Source organism: Cenococcum geophilum (assembly GCF_001692895.1).
Source record: "Cenococcum geophilum 1.58 unplaced genomic scaffold K441scaffold_26, whole genome shotgun sequence".
Classification (NCBI taxonomy): Eukaryota; Fungi; Ascomycota; class Dothideomycetes; order Gloniales; family Gloniaceae; genus Cenococcum; species Cenococcum geophilum.
In genome coordinates, this window is record NW_027137584.1 from 779652 (window position 1) to 801990 (window position 22339).

The 22339-nt window shown below is 38.2% G+C and overlaps 5 protein-coding genes across 5 annotated transcripts; 3 read left to right on the forward strand and 2 right to left on the reverse strand.

Moving 5' to 3' along the window:
- Positions 1-4694: 4694 nt before the first annotated feature.
- K441DRAFT_565640 (uncharacterized protein) lies at positions 4695-7962 on the forward strand (the record flags this gene model as incomplete). The annotated part of the gene is made up of 2 exons (XM_067643711.1): positions 4695-4788; positions 7829-7962. Coding segments are annotated over 2 exons (228 nt in total), but the record flags the coding sequence as incomplete, so codon positions are not given.
- Positions 7963-8088: 126 nt separating this feature from the next.
- K441DRAFT_565356 (uncharacterized protein) lies at positions 8089-11389 on the forward strand (the record flags this gene model as incomplete). The annotated part of the gene is made up of 4 exons (XM_067643695.1): positions 8089-8199; positions 8233-8342; positions 10492-10499; positions 11334-11389. Coding segments are annotated over 4 exons (285 nt in total), but the record flags the coding sequence as incomplete, so codon positions are not given.
- Positions 11390-16432: 5043 nt separating this feature from the next.
- K441DRAFT_565156 (uncharacterized protein) lies at positions 16433-18082 on the reverse strand (the record flags this gene model as incomplete). Its single annotated transcript, XM_067643686.1, has 2 exons — positions 16433-16609; positions 16709-18082. 2 exons carry the CDS (start codon positions 18080-18082, stop codon positions 16433-16435), a joined length of 1551 nt encoding a protein of 516 aa, XP_067502991.1.
- A 15-nt stretch (positions 18083-18097) lies between these two features.
- Positions 18098-18640, reverse strand: K441DRAFT_565407 (uncharacterized protein; the record flags this gene model as incomplete). The annotated part of the gene is made up of 1 exon (XM_067643699.1): positions 18098-18640. A coding segment is annotated over one exon (543 nt), but the record flags the coding sequence as incomplete, so codon positions are not given.
- A 1805-nt stretch (positions 18641-20445) lies between these two features.
- On the forward strand, positions 20446-22334 carry K441DRAFT_138281 (uncharacterized protein). The gene has a single exon (XM_067640115.1). The coding sequence runs from the start codon at positions 20711-20713 to the stop codon at positions 22244-22246; it is 1536 nt and encodes a 511-aa protein (XP_067502993.1). The 5' UTR covers positions 20446-20710; the 3' UTR covers positions 22247-22334.
- Positions 22335-22339: the final 5 nt, after the last annotated feature.

The window sequence follows — 22339 nt, forward strand, 5'->3', positions numbered from 1 at the left end:
TACTGCCCCTATCCTGTAATAAGCACTAATATAGCAAATATTAACTAGTGGGAGGTCCGTAGGTTTCTTTACAGATATTTATTAGGCCGTATTTTACGGTATAGGGTTTATGGTCTTCCTTAACTCGCATTCCATTTTCTATAAGTTATCCTTCTGGTTTATTTTTTTATAGTAGTATATCGTCTAATATTCCTAGCCTTCCTTTATAGCTGCGTAGGGCCTAAGTTCTCCGTAGGGAACTTAGGTAGATTACTATTAACTTCCTAGGTCTTTAGTGTGGGTGGCGTAATATAAGTCTAGGGGCGGCGTAGTATACGGATCCATTATAGGTTAAGCTGTATATCCTTCTTAAAGGCCTAGTCTCTACGTATAGCATTAGCCTAATAGATAGTATTAATCTAGGGTTATATAAGGTTTTCCACTATAATGCTAATTTCTTTTATAAAAGAAGGGGTTAGGGGTAGGGTTTTAGGCTAAATAAGCCGTCTACTTTATACATCAAGCTATAAGCCTAAATAGGCTAGCCATTTTCTCCCTAAGATTATATTATAGCTTCTAAGGTCCATTATAAGAAAGGGGATATTATACTACCTTCGCCCATTAACGCGGAGGTATATTCGCAAAATACTCGTAATAGGTTGCCCTACCTATCCGTTATACCCGCGAATAGGAATTAGTTTAGGTAGATCTTCCATAGGTATATTAAGAAGTCAGCCAGCTTTACAGCACACTGGGTGTTTATTAGGGTAAAGGTATTTACTCCAGAGTTAGCTAAGGTAGAAGTTAAAACTTAATATTTATTACAAAATAAAGTACAAGGAATAGTGCAACTTTTTCCACTAATTAGCTGTCCTAGATTAACGTGTAATATATTAATCCCTTTTAACCCTAGAGAGGAGTCTTTTTCTAAGGTTCCTCTTTTTCTAACTTTATACTATCCTCCTAAATTAACAGGACCTTATCCGCTTTTGTTTTTATTAGGCAGTTCCTTATAGGGTAGCCTTTTTAACTATATAAAAAGTAAGCCCCTTAATTGCTGAGGGATTATATATAGGGGTCGCTATAGGTAGGCTAAGTAAACGCTTAGCCCGCAGTAGGGCTAGCTATATAGCTAGTTACTAGGTTAGCGGCTAGTGTAGTAAGCGTTATAGGTTGTACTAGGGTATTACAGGCCGTTCTTATATTACTTATAGCTTAATTTAAGGGATTCTTAGCCTTTATCTGTTTAGCTCGTGCCTTAATTCAATAGAGGCCTTAGTTAATAGCTAGGCAGTAGTCCGTAAGTTCTTTTAACGTCTATATAGTAGTAAAAGCTAGTAGTACAGCCCGCTATAAGTCTAGGGTAAGCTTATTAAAGAGGTCTAGGAGTAGGTCTTCCTAGGGAATCTAGGCTTACCTAGCTAGGTGTAAAAAGCGGGTCTAAAAGGCTAAAAAGGTCTCCGTTGTTTTTATATTTAGACCTTTATAGCTAAGGCGGGCATTTTATACCCTAAAAGAGTCCTTATAAATAGAAGATAGGTAGTTAATTATTTCTTTTTTAGAGAGGAAGGGTTCTGCTAAGTCTTTAGTATATTGTGGGCGTAAATGCGTTTAGGTATCTCTGCTAGTACGGCTAAAGATATAGACTATCTTGGCTTAGGGGATAGAAAAGTAGTTAGTATTAACTTTAAGCTTATCCCGTAATTAAAGCTTCTAGTTATTAAATATCGGGTTTGTTTTATCTATAAGTAATAGGGGATCTACAACCTTTACTAACCGCTTTAGTGCTATATAGGCCTCGGTAGATCTACTAAGGCGCTAAAATAGGGCCCAAAGGACTATAGTAAGTCTTTAGTTATTTAATAATGACTTATTATTAGATATAGGGGTATCTCTAGCTTTAAGCAGCTCTCGCAGTCATTTAATTTTAGTATTAGCTGCCGTAAGCTTCGCCTAGGGGGTTAAAACATTAATTGTTTCTTTATCTAAGATATTTAAGGGTCCTATAGCTGCTTTGCCTACTGCTGTGTTTTATAGCATAGTAGTAGGGGTATTAGGTAATTCTAGGTAATTTCTTTAGGGGTTCTGGTCTGTATATATCTTATAAGTCCTTTCCTTAGGGTTTTATTCTTTTCCTTTAGGTTCTGTCCTTATGGTTCTAGTAATATCCTTAGGGTCCTATTCTATATCCTTGTCCTATTCATAGTCCTATAGATATATTTAAGTTTCTTCTTAGGAAGAAAGGGTGGTTTAAGCTTTAGATAATGTTAGCGACTTAGTTAATTAAGATATAAGCACGGCAAAAGGGTCGCGCAAGCCTATATAATTGGATTGTCTATAAACAAGAATCTAAAGCTAAGGAAAAGAAAAGGATAAGTAGCAACGCGAGGAGTTATATACAATCCCTAGTCACGTAAGAGTTACGTAAGCCCTATATCTACTATAACGTCTACTATAACTGCCGCTTTCTGCTAGTGCCGTAACATTTATAGACACCTTTACTTAATAAGAGGCTTAATACTAAGAGATAATTAAATCCCTAAGAAAAAAATTTGAAGAGATCCGCCGTAACCTACTATCTACTATACTATCGCCTCTACCTATTTCTACTAGTGTTAACCTATAAGTACTAGATAGAAGAAACGTATTTAGGACTAGCTCCTTAACCCTAAATTTACTAACTAGTGTTTTAGTAAAAAAGCTAACTAAACGTCTCCCTAATCCTCTTGCTTATTTAAGTAAAAGGAATAAACTACGCTCCTTCTTTAGCTAACTTAAGAATAAGCTAAACGGTAATATTAACTACTACCCCACCCCTAATAGCTAACTACGTTACGCTATAAGCCGTTTAATAGAAGACACCGCAGAAACTATATACCCGTTTTAGCTAAGCACTATAAAAGAACTAGTTACTATACTAGAAGTATCTTATAGCAACCCTAACTAAATTATAATAGTATAAAGAAAACTATATAAGATAATATAAGGCTCTAAGAGCTTCCTATTATACTTTACTAAGTTTTATTACTATACTAAAGAGACTAGATAGAACGAACCGGCTTTAATTAATTGCTTAGTAGAATCCTTAAACTTTAAACTAAAGGCTTCCCTTATAGGAGTTAAGCTGTTAGTTACTCTTACTGCCTATACTAATATTATTAACGGCCTATATAATAATATACTACGCCTTATCCTAAAATATATACTCTAATACTTTGCCCCTTAGCTACCTAAGACCCACAAGGACCTAGATACTATAAATATTAATACTAAAATCCTAGAGTACGCCCTACTAAGGTCCTTTAAATAAGAATGACGTATTAAGCTAGGCCTTTACTTTAAATGCGGAAGTAAGGACTATATCTTAAAATACTACCTCGTCCCCTTACTTATTCCCTAAACAATCTATAAATAGCTAATATTAGCGACCATTTGCCGCGCCTAACCTTAAGCTATTAATTACGGCCCTCTTTATCTAGCTTTAGCCCTATATATAGTAAGCACCATTTATAAGAATAAAGCTATAACTAATATACTATAAGAATCCCGCCCTAATCGCCTATGAAAGGAAGATCTTGGAGCTAAGTCGCTCTTTAGGACGACTTTACCTTAGGATTTTATTAAATGCTTTAGATATTACAAACTCTAACTCTTAGAACCGTAGCATAACCATTAACTACCGCCTTTATTAGAATAATTAATAGGCTAATAGTATAGGATTTATTAATAAGATCTTTATATAAGATAATAGTTTTATCCCAACCCCCCTTAACTGGCATATTAACGTATTTAGATTTAATAGTAAACGTATGGTCTTAGGCTAAATTACCTATATAGTATACCTAAGATTTTAATACCTAAACTATAAAGAACTAATTAGGCTTTTTATTACTACCCTAGGTTACCTAATAATCCTTAGATGACCCTAGATAAAGCTATATAAGGTAACTATTAATTAGGGTAACCTTAAGCTTTTATTTACCGTCTCCTATTATAAGCAGAAGTGCCTTATAACTTACTACTTAAATCTAGAACTAAAATTTAAAGAATCTACTAAAATCTACTAATATAAGACTTCTATAACTATCTACCCCATACTTAAGGAATCTACTTAATTTTACTAACCTAAGAATTCCACCAAATTCTACTAGTATAAGATTTCCGCTAATATCTACTGGGGACTTAGAAATTATACTAAACTATATAAACTAATCCTAACTACTATACTGCCCCAAACTAAATAGAAGCTTAAGCTTAATATATAAAAGAACTAAAAGAACTAGTATTCTACTATAAAAAGGATACTTGGGGGACCTAAACCTAAATCTAACACCAATTCTATACTTAATACTAAACCTAAAGCCGAATAAGAAACTATATAAGAAACTATAGATAACCTAAGTAAGCTTAATACCCTAAATATCCGCATAATTGGAGCTACTCCACTAGCTTAATTTACCAAAAGACCTAAGTATACAATCTTTGCTGTTATAATAGCCGATATTAAGAAAGCCTTAGCACTAAAAAGGTATACTAACCCTACTATAAAGGTACTAGTAGAGTATTATAAACGCCTAGATGCATTTTTATAAAAAGAACCTAATAAGCTACTAGAATACTAATTATACAACTATAAAATTGTATTTAAAGAAGGAAAGTAGCCTAGATTTAGACCCTTATACAGGATGTCCTAAAACAAACTTTAAGTGCTATAAAAGTATCTAGACAAGAACCTAAGTAAAGGATTTATTAAAGTAAGCTCTTCGCCCGTAGCTATACTAGTAATCTTTATTAAGAAACCTAGCGGCGGTCTACGCTTCTATATAGACTACTAAGTCCTTAATGCCGTTACTATTAAGAACTAATATTTAATCCCATTAATATAAGAGACGCTAAACTAACTAAATAAGGCTTGCTATTATATAAAGCTTAATATTATCTCTATATTTAACCGCTATTACGGCGCTAGTGGAAACTAGTAGATTATAGCTAATAGATATTAGTGGATATTAGTAGATTATAGCGGATAGTCGTAGATAGTCGCAGACAGTTTTATATAGTTTTAGATAATTGCTATTACGTAACTAGAGGATTATATATAACGCTAAGCGGCGCCGCCCTCTATCTCCTTTCCTTTCTTTAGCTTTAGATCCTTATTTATAGACAATCTAATTATATAGGCTTACGCGACCCTTTGTTATACTCGTGCCTTAATTAACTAAGTCACTAATATTATCTAAAGATCGTCTACTCTTCTTCCTAAAAAGGAACTTAAAAATATTTATAAACTATAAATAAGAATAGAACATAGAAGTAGACCTAAAGACTATTACTAGAACTTAAAGAATAAAATAAAACTAAAAGAATAGAAAAGAATAATAAGATTTATAGAATATATATAGACTAGAACCCCTACAGAATTCTACTAAAAGTTACCCTAGTAATTATACTACTATGCTAAGAAATATAATAGCCAGCAAAGCAGCTGTAGGACCCTTAAATACCTTTAATGGTAAAATAGTAACTAACTTAAACTCCTAGGTAGAGCTTATAGTAGCTAATACCGAAATTAAACGACTTTAAGAGCTGCTTAAAGCTAGAGAACCCTCTATACCTAGCAAAGAGTTATTAGATACCTAGTCTTACTATAGTCCTTAAGGCCCTAGCCTAATATATAGCCTTAGTATCGTCGCGGTTCGCGAAGGTTATAACCCCCCTATTACTTACAGACAGAACCAACCCTATATTTAATAATTAGAGGCTTTAATTATAGGATAAGCTTAAAGTTAATGCGGACCACTTCCCTACTACTTAGGCTAAAATGGCCTACGTCTTTAGCCGTACTGGTAGGGATATATAGACGCACCTACGTCCGCGATACGTATAGGACTTAGTAAATCCCTTCCTCTTTAGAGAAGAGATAATTATTTACCTATCTTCTATTTATAAGGACCCCTTTAAAGTATAAAACGCCCGACATAATTATAAAAGCCTAAATATAAAAATAACAAAGACCTTCTTAGCCTTATAGATCCACTTTCTATACCTAGCTAGCTAGGCTTAAATTCCCTAGGAAGATCTAATACTAGACCTATTTAATAAGCTTACCCTAGACCTATAGCGAGCCGTATTACTAGTTTTTACTACTATATAGACGCTAAAGGAACTTATGGATTAGTGCTTGGCTATTAATTAAGGCCTCCATTAAATTAAGGTATGCGCTAAATAGTATAAAGCTAAAACCCCTTTAAATTAGACTATAAGCAATTTAAGAACGGCCTATAATGCCCTAGTATAATTAGTAACCCCTATAGCACTACCTATATAGCCCGCTGCTAATTTAGCAGCTAGCTATATAGCTAGTTCTACTATAGGTCTAGTGAATACTCGGCCTATATATAGCAACCCCTATATATAGGCCCTTAGTAATTAAGGAGCTTGCTTCTCTTATGGTTAAAAAGGCCACTATATAAAGGATTACCTAATAAATATAAAAGTGGACAAGGTCCTATTAATTTAGGAAAATAGTATAGAGTTAGAAAAAGAGGAACTTTAGAGGAAGACTTCTTTTTAGGGTTAAAAGGGATTAATATGTCGCATATCAATCTAGGTTGGCTAGTTAGTAGAAGAAGCTATATTATTTCTTATACTTTATTCCGTAATAGATATTAAGTTTTAACCTCTACTTTAGCTAACTCTAGAGTAAATGCCTTTGCCTTAATAGACACTTAGTATACCATAAAGCTAGCTAACTTTTTAAATATACCTATTAAAGAATTACCTAAACTAATTCTTATTTATGGGTATAATGGGCGAATAGGACTACCTATTACGACTATTTTATAGATTTACCTCCGTGTTAACAGATAAAGGTAGTATAATATCCCTTTCCTTATTACGGACCTAGGAAGCCATAATATAATCTTAAAAAAAAATAGCTAGCCTATTTAGGCTTATAGCTTAATATATAGAGTAGGCGGCTTATCTAGTCTAAAACTCTACCCCTAACCCCTTTTTTTATAAAAGAAATTAGTATTATAATAGAAACCCTTATATGGCCCTAGATTAATACTATTTACTAAGTAGATGCTATACGTAGGGATTAGGCCTTTAAGAAAGATATACAGCTTAACCCGTAATAAATTTATATACTACACTACTCCTAAACTAGCTATATTACACTACCCGCACTAGAGACTTAGGAAGCTAGTAATAACCTAGCTAAGTTAACTATAGAGGACTTAGGCCCTATATAGCTATAAAGGAAAGCTAGGAATATTAGACGCTATACTAAACTAATAGATAGAAAAGATAACTTATAGAAAATAGAACGTAAGCTAAGGAAGACTATAAACCCTATACTATAAAATACGACCTAATAAATATCCGCAAGAAACTAGCGGACCTCCTACTAGTTAACGTCTACTATATTAGTGCCGTAGGATTCTACTAAAACTTAGTTTAGCCTAATACCATTGCCTTTACAACTAGCTTATACGAAATTAATTAAATAATTAATGAAAAGGAAGGCGAGCTTAGTAGATAAAAAGTAAGCCTTGAGACAAGGAACTAGTAGAATAAAAGCTGCCCTATTAACACTAGAAATTTAAGGACATATTCTTTAAAGTAGTGTCTAATATACTTTTACCTTACCGACTATATAACTATAAGATTAAGATTAAGTAGGGCAAGGAAAACACCCTTAGCTTTAGCCCCCTTTGTAAGCAGTTTATTACTAAATTATAGGCTATAAAATAGTATCTTATTAATAACCTAAATAAGGGCTTTATTAAGCCTAGCTAAGCCCCTTTTACCTTACCTATTCTCTTTATTAAAAAGCTAAATAAAGGACTCCGCTTCTGTATTAACTACTATAAGCTAAATAATATAACCCGTAAGGACCGCTATCCGCTACCCCTACTTAATAAGACTTTAGCCCAAATATGTAGAGCTAAGGTCTTTACAAAGCTTAATATCCGCTAGGCCTTTTACTAAATTAGAATAAACCCTAGGTCTAAGGATTTTATTATGTTTTAAACCCGTTATAGAATATATAAATATAAGGTACTTCTTTTTAGACTAACTAACGGACTAGCTATATACTAGCGATATATAAATAATGTACTCTTTAACTACCTTAACAACTTCTATACGGCCTATTTAGATAATATTATAATCTACTTTAAGAATAAGCTAGAATATAAGGAGTATATTTATAAAGTCCTATAACAGCTCTATAAGACTGGCCTCTAGGTTAATATTAAAAAGTTAGAGCTTAGTATTAAGCGTATAAAGTACCTAAATTTTATTATTAGTATAGACGGAATTAAAGCCGACCTAGAGAAGATAGCCGTAATTAACTAGTAGGTACCCCTACGGACCATAAAGGGGGTATAATTATTTTTAAGTTTTTATAAATTTTACTAATATTTTATTAAAAACTATAGTAGGATTACCCGGCCTCTTAACCGTCCCACCAGAAAAGACCAGCCCTTTTACTTTAATGCTATATATAGGCAGGCCTTTAATAAGCTTAAAAAACGGCTAGTATCGGCTCCCCTACTTGCCTATTTTAACCTAGAATGGCCCTTAATGCTAAAAACGAATACCTTAAACGGCGTAATAGCTAGTATTTTTTCTTAGAAGTAACTGGATGGAGAATAGTACCCTATTATATACTATTTAAAAACTATAATAGATGCTAAGCTAAACTACCACATCTATAATAAAGAAATGCTAGCTATTATCTTTAGCTTTTAGCACTAGCGTATATAGCTAAAGGGGACCCCTAAGCCGATTAAGGTAGCTTTAGATTATAAAGCCCTAGAATACTTTATAATAACTAAGGCCCTTACGGCCTAGCAGGTATATTAGGCGGATATCCTATCTTAGTTTAACTTCTTAATTATATATAGACTAGGCGCTATAAACCGTACGGACGCTCTTATAAGGCGTAAATAAAACCTAGATAACTAGATGGCTGTAAAGATCTTATTATAGACCTAGACGCTACTATAACTAAAATACCTTAACCACTAAATATAGGCAGAACTAAGTATAGACTCTTTAGGCGCTAAGATATATCCTATTAACTCCTTTAAACTTAACCTTATTAATAAACTACTATAGGCTAACTAAATAACCCCCTCTCTATAGAAGTACCATAAAAAGGTAAAGAATATTACTAGCCTATAGTCCCTTAAAAGCGGACTACTTAAGTATTAGAAACGGCTAGTAGTAGCTAAGGAACAGAACTTACGGACCTGGCTTATTACCGAAGCTTATACCTAGGTCTTTACGGCCTACCCTAAAAAAAATAAGACCTGTAAGATTATTAGTAACCGCTACTACTGGCCCGGAATAGTTATAGATATTAACCGTTATATACGGAACTACAATAGCTGCTATAAATCTATAATCCCACGAGATAAGACCCTAGGACTATTAAAACTACTCCTAATACTAGAACGCCCCTAGTAGTATATCTTTATAGACTTTTATAAGCTACCTATAGACCGTAACGGATACAATATAGTTATAATTTTAGTTAACCGCTTTAGTAAGCGCCTATTCTTAATCCTATGTTATAAGAATATTAATACGAAAAAAGCAGCCTAACTATATATCTACTACGTCTACTAAATCTATAAATTACTAAATACTATTATATCTAATTACAAGCCGCAATTTATATCAGCTTTCTAGAATAAGTTTACCTAGATCTTAGGTATTAAGCTAAAGCTTTTTATAGCATATCACCCCTAGATAAATAGTTAGACGAAAATTGTAAATTAATACTTAAATTAGAGACTTTGGCCCTTTATTAACTACTTTTAAGATAACTAGGCTAAACTGCTACCCTTAATAAACTATGCCTAAGCGACCCTACCCTATAACTCTATAGGATTTGCCCCTATTTAACTAAAAATGGGTTACTTACCTTATATAAGCTTTAACTAGGAAAGACTAAAAGAACCCTAGACTATATGCGAAAAACTATTTTATAAGGAAGCACGGTAGTACACTAAGCGCTTAGAAGAAGCCTAAATAGTAGCCCGTATAAATCTAGAAAAGGCCTAGGAGTTAATATAATAGTAGGCGAATAAGTATAGGCGAGAGCCTAACTTTACCGTGGGAGATATAGTCTAGGTTATAATAAAGAACTAGAAGACAGAATAACCTAGCTATAAGCTAAACTATTAAATAGTAGGACTATATAAGGTTCTTAAGAAGATAAGTAACTTATATAAAGTAAAGCTCCTAAATTTAATTAAAGTTTACCCTATTGTCTCTCCGGATAAACTATAAAAAGCTATAAATAACCTATTACCTAGATAAAAGAATAAACCTCCCCTGCTAATTTAAGTTAATAGTAATAATAAATAGGAAATTAAAGAAATACTGGCCTATAAGCTTATAAGGGGAACGTTAAAATATTATATTAGTTAGAAAGGGTATAACCTAAACCCTACTTAGTACCCTATATAGAACTTTATAAGTAGTCCCTATAAGCTTTAAAAGTTTTATAGTTGTTACCCTAACAAACCTAGACCCCTAAAGTACCTTAATAAGTAGATAAAGTACTAAAATAGCGAAGATAATAAGCTGCCTATTAAGTATAAAGATAAGAATACCCTATAGATATAATACGGACGTATAAAGCCTAAGGGTAGGCTTTTTTAAAGGGGAAGGTAATGTTACAGCGCTACTAGAAACTAGTAGATTGTGGCTAATAGATATTAGTAGATATTGGTAAATTATAGTGGATAGTTATAGATAGTCGCAGATAGTTTTATATAGTTTTAGATAATTACTATTATATAACCAGAGGATTATATATAACGTTAAGCGGCGCCACCCTCCGTCTCCTTTCCTTTCTTTAGCTTTAGATCCTCGTTTATAGACAATCTAATTATATAGGCTTGCGCGACCCTTTTGCCGTACTCGTGCCTTAATTGACTAAGTCGTTAATAACCGCCTCTGTATTACTAAGGGAGATAAATAACTTACTACGTTCCGTACCTAATATAGATTATTTAAGTACTTAGTACTACTATTTAGCCTTATAAACGCCCTAAGCTTATTTTAGTATTATATAAATAATACCCTACATCCCTACCTAGATATCTTCTGCACTGCTTATATTAATAATATTCTAATATATAGTAATAACTTAACCAAATACTAGAAATATATTTATTTTATTTTATAAGCCTTATAAGGAGCTAGTTTATAATTAGATATAAATAAATATAAATTCTATAAAATAGAAGTCCTATATCTTAGGTTTTTTATTTTTATAAACGGCATATAAATAGACCTAAAGAAAGTTAAAGTAATTATAAACTGGTAAGAACCTAAGAATGTTAAGGACGTAAGAGCCTTTATAGGATTTGCTAATTTCTACTAATAGTTTATTAATAACTTCTCTGCCATAGTTTTACCCCTTATAGCTTTAACCTAAAAGAATAAAGCTTTTATCTTTAATAAGGAATATAAGAAGGCCTTTGCTTATTTAAAGGTTATATTTACTACCGTACCTATACTCTAATACTTTAACCTAAACTAAATAAGTATTATAAAAGCTAATTTATCCAACTATGTTACTAGAGGTATTTTATTTTAATATAATAAGGATAAAGTATTATACTCTATAGTGTACTTCTTAAAATAACTAAGCCTAGCTAAATATAACTATAAGATCTACGATAAAGAATTGCTAGCTATTATTGGATATTTTAAATAATGGCGACCTAAACTAGAAGGCGCTGGATTTCTAACTAAGGTCCTTAGCAACTATAAGAACCTATAATACTTTACAACCATAAAATAACTAAGTCATTATTAGGCTTGCTAGTTAGAATATCTATCTTATTTTTAATTATTAATTACGTACTATTTAGGCGTTTAAGGTTAGAAGCCTAACGCCCTAATCTAACGCTTATAAGACGCGCTAGTATTAAAGGAAGCACGCTCTTACTAAAATTAGACCCTACTTTATCTTAAACTATTTAACCCTCCTACTAAAGACCTTATAGTATACGTCCTTAAAATAACCAATTAATTAATTAAATAGATTATAGTTAACGAATACCTAAATAATAAGTTTATTTAAGAGACGCTTTAAAAGGATTTCTCTAAGTAAATATAAGGCTTATAGAAACCGCTTATACTACTAAAGCCGCCTAGTTATACCTAACCATAATAAACTTAAGCTTAAGCTCCTTAAATATATATGTCTGAACGAGTTCGAACAGGAATTTGTGGTCGCAGTCACGTGAGCTAAGCGAGCTCAGGAAACCCCTTAAATTCTACCTCTTTATATACGATTAGAAGGACAAGTCACCATCATCCAAAAGAGCATACGATACTATACGTATTTCGTGCCCCTAGATCTGACTCACTCGTGCTATTAAGTTAGTACGAACACTAATCAGTAAGCGCGCACAAATCAGCAATCACTCGATACCTCCCCCGAGCGATACTCAACAGCAACCACCCATTTAGACTCCTAGTACGACCTGCTAGAAGGTCGGAAGTCGGGGATTACGGACTATCACCAGCTCTGTATACTTATTTAAGTCTTAGTACGGTTTACTGGAAGTTATAGACGCAAATACAGACCTTTATGGAACCCCCTATCCTCAACCCCCTTAAACCCTAAACCTCTTTAGACCTTACGGAAACCCCCTACCCTTCTACGAACCGTCACGGACCCGTTAATCGCCTTTACGGACCACTACAAGACCCCTCGAACTGTTATGGACCCGCTAATTGATTTTACGGACCGTTATAAGACCTCCTCCACCCGCTATAAGCTACTACGACCCGCCACAGCTTATATAGACATATAACGCTACACAATATGGCAGATATAAGTAAGCAAATTAGCAAAGGTTAAAAGAAGTGGAGCTAAGAAGTCAACCTTACGTCTACGGAAGACGTCAACGACTATATTAATTTCAAAATCCTTAAATACGGACACTATAAGCTTCTAAACGACGACCTATAGGAGCAATATAAGGAAGACTTTGCGGACTTTACGGAAGCTATTCTTAAGACTTATAACCCTACTGCCATCCATAACCTACGAACCCTTTTACGTCACAAGGTGTATGGGTTAAAAAAGATAAACAAGTTACTATTACACGGTCCTTATACAACACAATATAGGAGGAGGACCAAACGGAATGGACTAAAGAGAAAATCCTAGACTAGGTTAAAGCCACTAATAATCTCTCTGCTTCTCCCAAACTTAATGGCATCGCTAGCCTTATACCTAACCTACTTAACCAAATTCGTTCTGCAAACCTAAGCGATTTCGGAATTAATCTTACGGGCTAAAGCACACCCAGTACCCAAGTTACGGACCATAATACCCCCGTAAACCAAAATATAGACCAAAACCCTTCCGTTAACAAAGCTACAAATCTATAACCTACCTAAGTCACAGATCCGCAAGCCACATATCCGCAAACCACATATCCGCAAGCCATATATCCGCAAGCCACAGATCCGCAAGTTACAGATCTGCAACGCACCTAAGCGAAGACCTACGGCAAGGAACTAGCTAACCTAGCTAAGCTCTATACCGACGAATCTAAGTACAGCGGTGAAAACGACAACTTTGACTTTAAACTAACCATCTTTACGGACCTCTGTCAGAAGGCCGATATTCCTAAACAGGAGTTCAGCCAAGCCTACTCTACCATGCTGCGCGGCCTAGCACTTGACCACAAATTCCTGTTCGAACTCGTTCAGACAATATATATAATCTACTAGTAGCTAGCCACATAGGCTAAAGGAAGACCTTAGGTTTACTCTAATAAGAGTACTACTAGCTAAATATATATAATATAATATAAAGGTACGTCTCTAACTGCTATATCTACTAATAAGCTAATGCTTTATATAAGACATATAATAGCCTTTTTAAGCTACTACCTATTCTAGACTAAAGATAGAAGGATATCTTAATTAATTTTATTATTAATCTCCTTATAAATAAAGGCTGTATAAATATTATAGTAGTTATAGACCAACTATCTAAGATAAGATACTTAATCGTATACCCTAATGTATTAACACCTACCGTTGCCTAACTATTCCTAGATTACGTATAGAAACTCTATAGACTCCCTAAAACAATTATCTCTAATAAAGGCAGCTAGTTTATCTTTATATTTTAGAAAAAACTAACTACCTAACTCTGTATTAAAGTACTATTATTTACTATATATTACCCGGAAATAGACGGCTAAATAGAATATACAAATGCTATAATGGAAGAGTATATTTAGATATATACGTCATATTTATAGACTAACTGGATTAACTAGCTTGCGTTCGCTAAGTTTACTATAAATAATTCCGTCTTGGAAACTATAAAGGTCTCCCTATTTTTAGCCAACTACGACTAGTATCTATAAATGGGTTTTAAACCCTTTAGTAGTGTTTTTTGCCTCGCTTATTACGCGTTATAAGTTATAAAAGTAAACAAATTTATAGAGAAGATGGAGGAACTATAATAGTTCCTTATTAATAAGATAATATAGGCCTAATCTGTTTATAAAGCCGTAGTAAATAAAAACTAAACCCTAGTACCGGCTTATTAGATTAGTAACTTCGTCTAGCTAGATATAAGAAATCTAAATATAAAATAACCTATTAAGAAACTTAATTAGAAGAACGCTGGCCTGTATAAGGTTAAAAAGGTTGTCTTCTCTTATACCTACTAATTAAGGCTCCCTAATACGGTTAAAATCCACCCCGTATTTTATACGTTAGTCCTCCGCCCTACTACCCCTATATTAAATACCCTGCCTAAGCAAATATGGGACCCTCCCCTACTAGTTAAAGTAGATAGTAAGGACGAGTACTTTATTAAAAGAATTAACGACATTAAGTATAATAAGCGGAAATACTAATATATATACCTAATAAAATAGAGAGGCTTTACTAAACCCTTATAGGAGCCTATTAACTCTATAGGACTTATATAAGCCGTAGAGGACTTTTATAAACTCTATTTAGAACTACTATAACCCTATCTTGCAGAAGCTTAAGTTTAAAGGGGGGGGTACTATTATAAGACACCCCCGTAATACCTTATATACATCCACCTATTTCTATTAACTTAATAACTAAAGACCGACCACAGGACGGCAATTTACCATATTTTGCTATATTCTGCTAGGTTCTACTAGGGCTACTACCTAAATCCTATTCTGCTCCGTGTATATATTAACTAAGTAACTAAGCTAACAATATATACCCTTTCTTCCCGTTTTTTTACCTTCTTTCCTTATATAATGTCCTGACTTTATTACACAGTTTATGTACATAGCTTAATAGTATCTACTCCGCTATATATTATTGCCGCTTACACTTACTCCGTAATATATAATTAGGCTTTATTATAGATATAATATATAAAGTAAAAGATAAGCTTTTAAATAGAGGTATTAGCGAGCTAAGTAGCGCTATATTAGGGGCGATATATAACGTTAAAGGTAATATAACTATCTTCTACTAGTAAGGCTGTACAGCCCTTATAAAAGGCGCCTATAATCTCTTAGACCCTTAGAGAGGAATCTACCTCGGCGCTTTATAATTGGCTACTAAAGCTAGCGTAAACGCTAATGTCCGTAGCATATATTAGGCTACGGCGCCGGTTGCTAATTGGCTTAGGAGTTTACAGGAGTTATAGGGATTATAGAGGTATGGCGGTGCCAGCCGCTAATTGGCTCAGGAGTTTGCAGGTGAGGTGGATTTTCTCTCCGAGGGTCTAAGTCAACTGAGATAAAGTGTCTGTGAGCTCGGCGATGTGCATATGCACGTGACCATGCACGGGCCATATTATAGATATTTTCTCGAGCGATTGAGCTCCATGGCTTCTTCCTCATAGAGCCTCTTATATTCATTCCGCTTTCCGCCTAGTTAGTGATCTGACAAATAATAGTAAATTCTATTAACTCCAATTTGGTCCCGCTAGTGGGCCCACGCGGGCGTATCTACTTCTGCCTAAGGAAAACCCCTCCTACGCAGTATTCCATTTATTACGGATTTGTTTAATTAGTAAAAGAATCTGGCTAACCCTTTCCTCACCTAGTACCCACTACTCTCTGACCGGCCTAGACTTTGTAATCATCGTCGCCACCTTCAAGCAAAGTCACTCTTTCCAATTAGGTAACGTCACTCTCTCTAACTAGACTTTCTATTGTTGCTCTTCCTCGTCGCGTGAAGGACGCGCAACAAAACAGCTCGTCGATTCAGTGAGGCATTCCAAGAACGTCTCATGTACTTTGCTATGATCACTAGTTACGATTAATTGATCCGCTGATTACCTGTGACTACCGATATCGTCCCAATGCATTCGTCATCTGCTGACATTGTCCACTCCGGCAGGCCGAAATGATTTCCTAGCTGAATGCTCCAGCAGAAGACCAATAGTTTACGAGAAGGACTCTAGCGCAGCCATCGACTTGCTTAACATCTTAAGTTCATCTCTAATCTCCTTTTTCTTTCTTTCCACATCCTCCTCTGCTTTCACTAGCTCTCTCATTTGGTCCAGTTCCAGATTATCGTTAATGATCTGATCGACCACACGCATTAAATGGCGTTCGACTACCTGCATCACTACATTTGCGACGAATTGGCGGCAGACGATCTGTTATTTGTTAGTATTTGCTCACTTCATCGATTATTATTCTGGATGTTGAATGCTTACCTCGTAATGTGTCCATACCGCGCTCAGTAGATCCTTTGCAGTCTCAGTCGTCCAGTCCTCCTGTGTGTGGAGATTTAGAAGCTTTCCAATATCGGCTGGTTCCACTTCCGGCTTCTTGTCCAAATCACCGCTGTTATGGAGCAAGTCCATGGCACGCTTCATATGTCTTTTTTCGCGCTGTAATCTAAATTTCCTTAGGAACTCCCTGTCGAAATTATGGCAGATATCTAATCGATCTTCTTCTAGTTTCGTGAGTTCGTGGAAGGCCTCTCGTTTCTTCTCCTCTAGAGCGGGCGTCAAATATTTCCGACGGAAGCGACGTGCAACAACCTTGCAATTTCCGAAGCCTTCCACGGCGCCTAGTGAGGTTGTCGTCTCAGGTTTCGCGAAGTAAATGGATGTCATGGTGTCGAAATAACTCTCGCAGCACTGGAAAACCTCTTTGATATGGTCCTCAGCGATGCCTTTCCACCTTTCCGTCAAAAGCCAGAACGCCTTGTTTACCACCTCCTCATTGTTGAAACCTGGCAATCCCCGGCTGCGCATTGAATCGAGAAGCTCTCCGAACTCCTGGACCGCTTTATCTTCAACCTTCACTGTTACATGCCGATCTCTGGTAGTCGGAGGGCGATGGACAGATTGCAGATCGGCATCGGGATCGATAGTTGGGATACGTCCTTCGAGGTCCCATTCGTGGCCAATCTTGAGCAACCTGTCGCGAAACACTTCACTCTGCTCAACAACCCGAGACCGCAGATGTACAGGATGGGAACCCGGATAATTACGGATGTCGCTTTCGTATATCCCGCGCGCATGATCCTTCGCCTTTTGCTTGAGACGGTCCAACGACTTCTTAAATGCTCTCTTCAAATCCTTCTCGTCAAGGTCACCGCCTAAATTATCCATCTCTTCCTTCAGGATCTTCTCCCTCTCCCTCATACTCTGAAAGAGGTTCGGAAGCTCTTTCTGCGCGACGGTGAAGAGAAGACTGCTGAGCCGGCGCCGAAGCTCGTCTATACCTTTGTCTTTCGGTCTGAGCTGATTCCAGGGCCGCTGGTCGATGAAGAACTCGCGTTCCTTCCTGTCGCGATCGAACATTGGGTCTGCCAGATCCTTGTCACTGCCGTTGAGCAGCACATGCCAGTCAAGTGGGAATGAGTCTTTGAACTGCTTGTCCTGACCTTGGACTATGCTCGCGTATGTATCTGCTCGGGTGTCTGCCAGGTCAGGCATCGTCAGAACACCCAAAGTTCGTCGGCTGTCTACCTTGAGATCTTTACACATTTGTAGGATTTCGTGGTGCTCCAAATCATCTGTGGCCCTCGCCACCGCCAGGACAATAGAGTGGGGTTTCTTCATTTCGTCTGTCACCATCCGCTCCACCATGTCGATTGCTCCTTCATTGTGTTTATCGACTTTGATGAGACCAGGAAGGTCCAGTAATTCTAGATCCTGTTTGTGAGGATCGGTGATCGTGATCGAGAGTGTGTCATTTGTCCATGTTTTGTTTGCTCTGGTTCCACTGAAGATCATATTATCTGCTTCCGATATTGCCGGAGGCATGGATTGTCGCCAGTCTGTGCTCTCGAGCTCCTTGACAAAGTTTCGTAGTAACTCCGCCTCGGCCGTGGGTCTTGAGGAATCGGGAATTATTTTCAGGGTCGCTCCCACTTCCGATTTGCGTAAGATTGTCACCCGCGTCTTGTATTTTGTACACAGCTGACTCTTCCTAGGGAACGGGATTCCGGCGATGGCCTCGAGGACGGAACTTTTGCCCGATGACTGTGACCCGCAGACAATAATTTGTGGAAGAGAATGGACACTACGACCTTGGCCTATGCCTAAGTCTCGCAGTTCATCCAACACCTTCAGTATTTCCGCGTGCTCGCCGGATGCCTCGAGAAACGATGTCGCCTCGTTCGGCTCAGTCATAGGTGGCCTTGGGGGACCAGAGCCGTTGACATAATGAGTATTGCCGTTGGGGAAGGCGTTAGGCCCGCTGGCAGCGTTGCCGTAACCATACGACATCAGGGAATCTCGCTGGCCTAACGGTCTTTCAAATCTTGCCGGTGACGATCTGATACTTGAAGGATGTCTTCGGGAGCTGAGGGGCTTCAGGAAGAAGGGAGAAATAGTTAATGACAGGGGCAGGTTCGTAGCAGGCAATGGAAAGGAGGGAGAGGCGGCGACCGAAAAGCAGTAAGTTATGAGCAGGTAAGAATACACGATTTTAGGCTATCACAATCGCAAGGCTCAGATAGACAGGTGCGCGGCCTCGTGCAAGGATAAAACAGTGCTAAGGCGCACTCATCTCTGCAGGCCACACCACGATGCTGTAATATGTAAAGTTGAGACAGATCCTTTCACCTCAGCGAAGACGATTTTACCTGCCCTTAATCTAAATGCCAAGACGACACACAATTAAAAAAATATATAATCCAGACGCATATGCAGCTGCGTATTGGTGGCACAAATTGATACTGAACTGCGTTAGCTTTCTGGTTCAGCTTCCTCATTTGCACCTACTGGGCTGAAGCCTAGGCTGCGACAGCTTCCATGCCCATCCTGATCAGCCTCCGATTGTCAGCAAGCTGCATTTCCTAGCAGGTTTCTGCTTCCAATTTGGGGACAGAAGGGCCGACTTTGAGCCTCAATGTCTGATCGAAACTAAGACCTGGGTTACCGAACCGCCGAGATGTTCTGGGAGGCTTGCATGACATTCATTGCCGTAAGCCTCATTTCTAACCACCAACATTTCATTCTCAACGCAAGGTAAACGCCGGGACAGTTATGTGTGCATGACCAGCTTCCACCCCATTCCGCAGGTTTCGAATTCGGTACACATTCAACTTCGCCTGACTGCAACCAGCTGTACAAGGGGATAGCATAAACGGGTCAGACGGCCCTCCCTGCTAGTATGTTATCAAAATAAGCGAACCTTTGCAAAATGGTTGGGCTGTATTATTCTGCTAGCATACTAGCAGGGAGGGCCGTCCGACCCGTTCGTGTTACCCCCTTGTACATAGCAATCGTAGCGAACGCCTACGCTTGGCCGCGAGAACCCCAGCTGTTCGCGATCGGTCTCTATAGTGTCGTGATCTTTGTCAAACATCGTGAGGTTTTCGCCCGTACGATATTGCCAAACTTTATCAGCCGCTGCAGAGACAGCGTCGTATTCGCGTTTTGGCGTAGGCATGGGCAAAAGAAGGAGAAAGAGGGAACGTAAGTTAGGCAAGTTCTAAATTGCTTCGATTCGATTCCCCTAGCCAACCAGAATAATTCTCTAGGGCAACCAAAATAGCCCGTGCGTACAGCCATAGGCGTTCGCTACAATTTACCATGCGCAGTTGGTGGCGATTGAGCGAGCCCGCGCACGCCTACCTTTGCTCGACTTTGAAAGGCCAGCCGCAATACGTGCGGGTTCAGACACAGCCCCGCAGCTCCTATTTCAAAGTAGGATATTCGTTTTAAACTGCCATGAACATCACCACTCCATAGGAGATCGAGGCGTTCAAGAATTGAGAGGTCGAATCACCCCCGAAATCACAATGATAGATCCTATTACAATACTCGCAACAATTTGCGCCGTCATCTCTGCTTCCCGCTCGCTTTATCAATGGTGGCACGAATATCGAGAGAATCGGTTCACTGCCAAATCAAGTCAACCCACCGTGGTGGATAACCTCCCTTTTGACCAGTTGCTCGAACTGTGGAAGCAATACAACCAGATAGCTTCGGTGCTTGGCAGAAAATTCCAGATACTGTTGAGCGACAGTAGCACCAATGGTACAATAGGATTACAAACTGGCAAGACTAAGAGCTATTACTAACATTAATTCAGTGCTACTTTTAAAGCAGCTTCAGCAACTTAGACCGCAGTTAGTAACCGTACAATCAGGGATCAGGGAACTAGAGTCTTATCGCACGACACTTGGAAAAGATGAGCAAACTCAAGTTCGGACCCTTAAGAAACTCACCGGCCTAGCAAAGTCTATCAACAACATGCAGAAAGGTACCGGGAAGGCCTTAGCCAAGATCTACAGAGATCAGGTGCCAGAAGATGACAAGGTCACAGCGATAGAGAACGAGCAGTTGGAGAAGAAAGAACCTCCCCGACAGTTTTGCGACGGCGCGAAACTTTTCCAATCCGGCGACAAGGACGAAGATTTTCTCTCTGACCTTGTAAAAGTATCCAAGTTCACTTCGGACTGGGGTTACATCTGCAACGCCTGTGGCCTGGAGGTCGGATACTATCGAGCTGTTCGAATTTCTTCCACTGGGCAAGCATTGGACACCTCATTGCTACTCACAGCTTCGCATTTAAACGCTTGTAAATGGCGAGAGCGTCGCGCTTTCTACCGATGCCTGGCATGCTACAAGAATCGTAAGATCGTTGACTACCCATCTGCTGTGGCGTTTGAGAAACACATGGAGGAACATCCTGACTTCACGATGATGAATGAGAAGGATGAGGATCAAGTAGTCGGCCTTTTGACGCAGAAAGAAGAGGAATTCCTTCGCGGGGTCCAACCAGCTGTAGAGGAAACTGAAGTGACTACTTTGGATGAAGTGTACGGCAAAGAAAGCACACAGGCTCCTGAGATAGAGCCAAGGTATCAGGCAATGAACAATCAGGACGACGTTTCGCCTGTGGATGAGAAAGACTCAACCGAATCCCTCTTCGGAGCGGGATTCTATTCGAGCGAAGATTCCCGCCCCAGTGGTATGAACTCCTTTGGTACCCTTTCGCCGAGTCCTGGCCGTGAATTGCCAGCGCAGACAAATACGCTCCGTCCGCAAGGAGAGAGGTCCAACCATATTCCCGGGGGCTTCCCGGCAACACCGGGTTCTACCAGTCCCGCAAGGCTAGAGTCAGACTCTACTAGCATGTATGAAAAGGATGAAATATCGACAAATGAACTTGACTTGAATGCCATCCAGGAACTTGACGGAAGTGGACGATATAGTAGACTAAGTGGACAAATTGGTCCTTCAACTCCTGCCCCCAGTATTAACACAACAGAAACAGCCACGCTCCCGCTTGGGCTTGTCAATCGAACTTCCGATTCACGTGCCGAACTTCAATCACCGGACCCATTGGCTCGACCAACACATCTAATTCCACGGCGACGAGTGGTTACTCAAAGACCGGGTTCAACGGCAGGAGCAGAGCCTTCGCACACGGCAAAACCACCAGGGCGTCCAGCTCCCCCGATCCCATCGGCCAATGAAACATCTGGAGCTAACGGGTTCAATAGCCTAGCAGCATCGACAGTGAAACAAAGTCGGGCATCAACCTCGAGCAACACATCCACTGGGGAACGTAGTCCAGACATTTGGATGCTAACTAACGGGGTATACGAATATTACAACAGGGGTAAACTTATAAAACGACAGGAGGAGGTCCCGTACGACTGCTGGGTCTATTTCAACGAAGGTTGGGAGGGTCAAGACGGCAAGGCCTGGAGAAGGTGGAATTCGGAGAGGCGATGTTTCGAACACTATGCCGATAGTGAGATTCTGCGATTATCACCCTAAGAATGAAAGATTATGAGGTGACAACTAGAACCAAAACTCAGACCTGCGGAGGATAAATTACTGTCGTTTGCAAAAGATCGGGAACTCGCTTAA

What these genes read in the sequence shown, in the direction of transcription:
- K441DRAFT_138281 (XM_067640115.1), top strand. Translation starts at nt 20,711, where the DNA reads ATGCAGAAAGGTACCGGGAAGGCCTTAGCCAAGATCTACAGAGATCAG.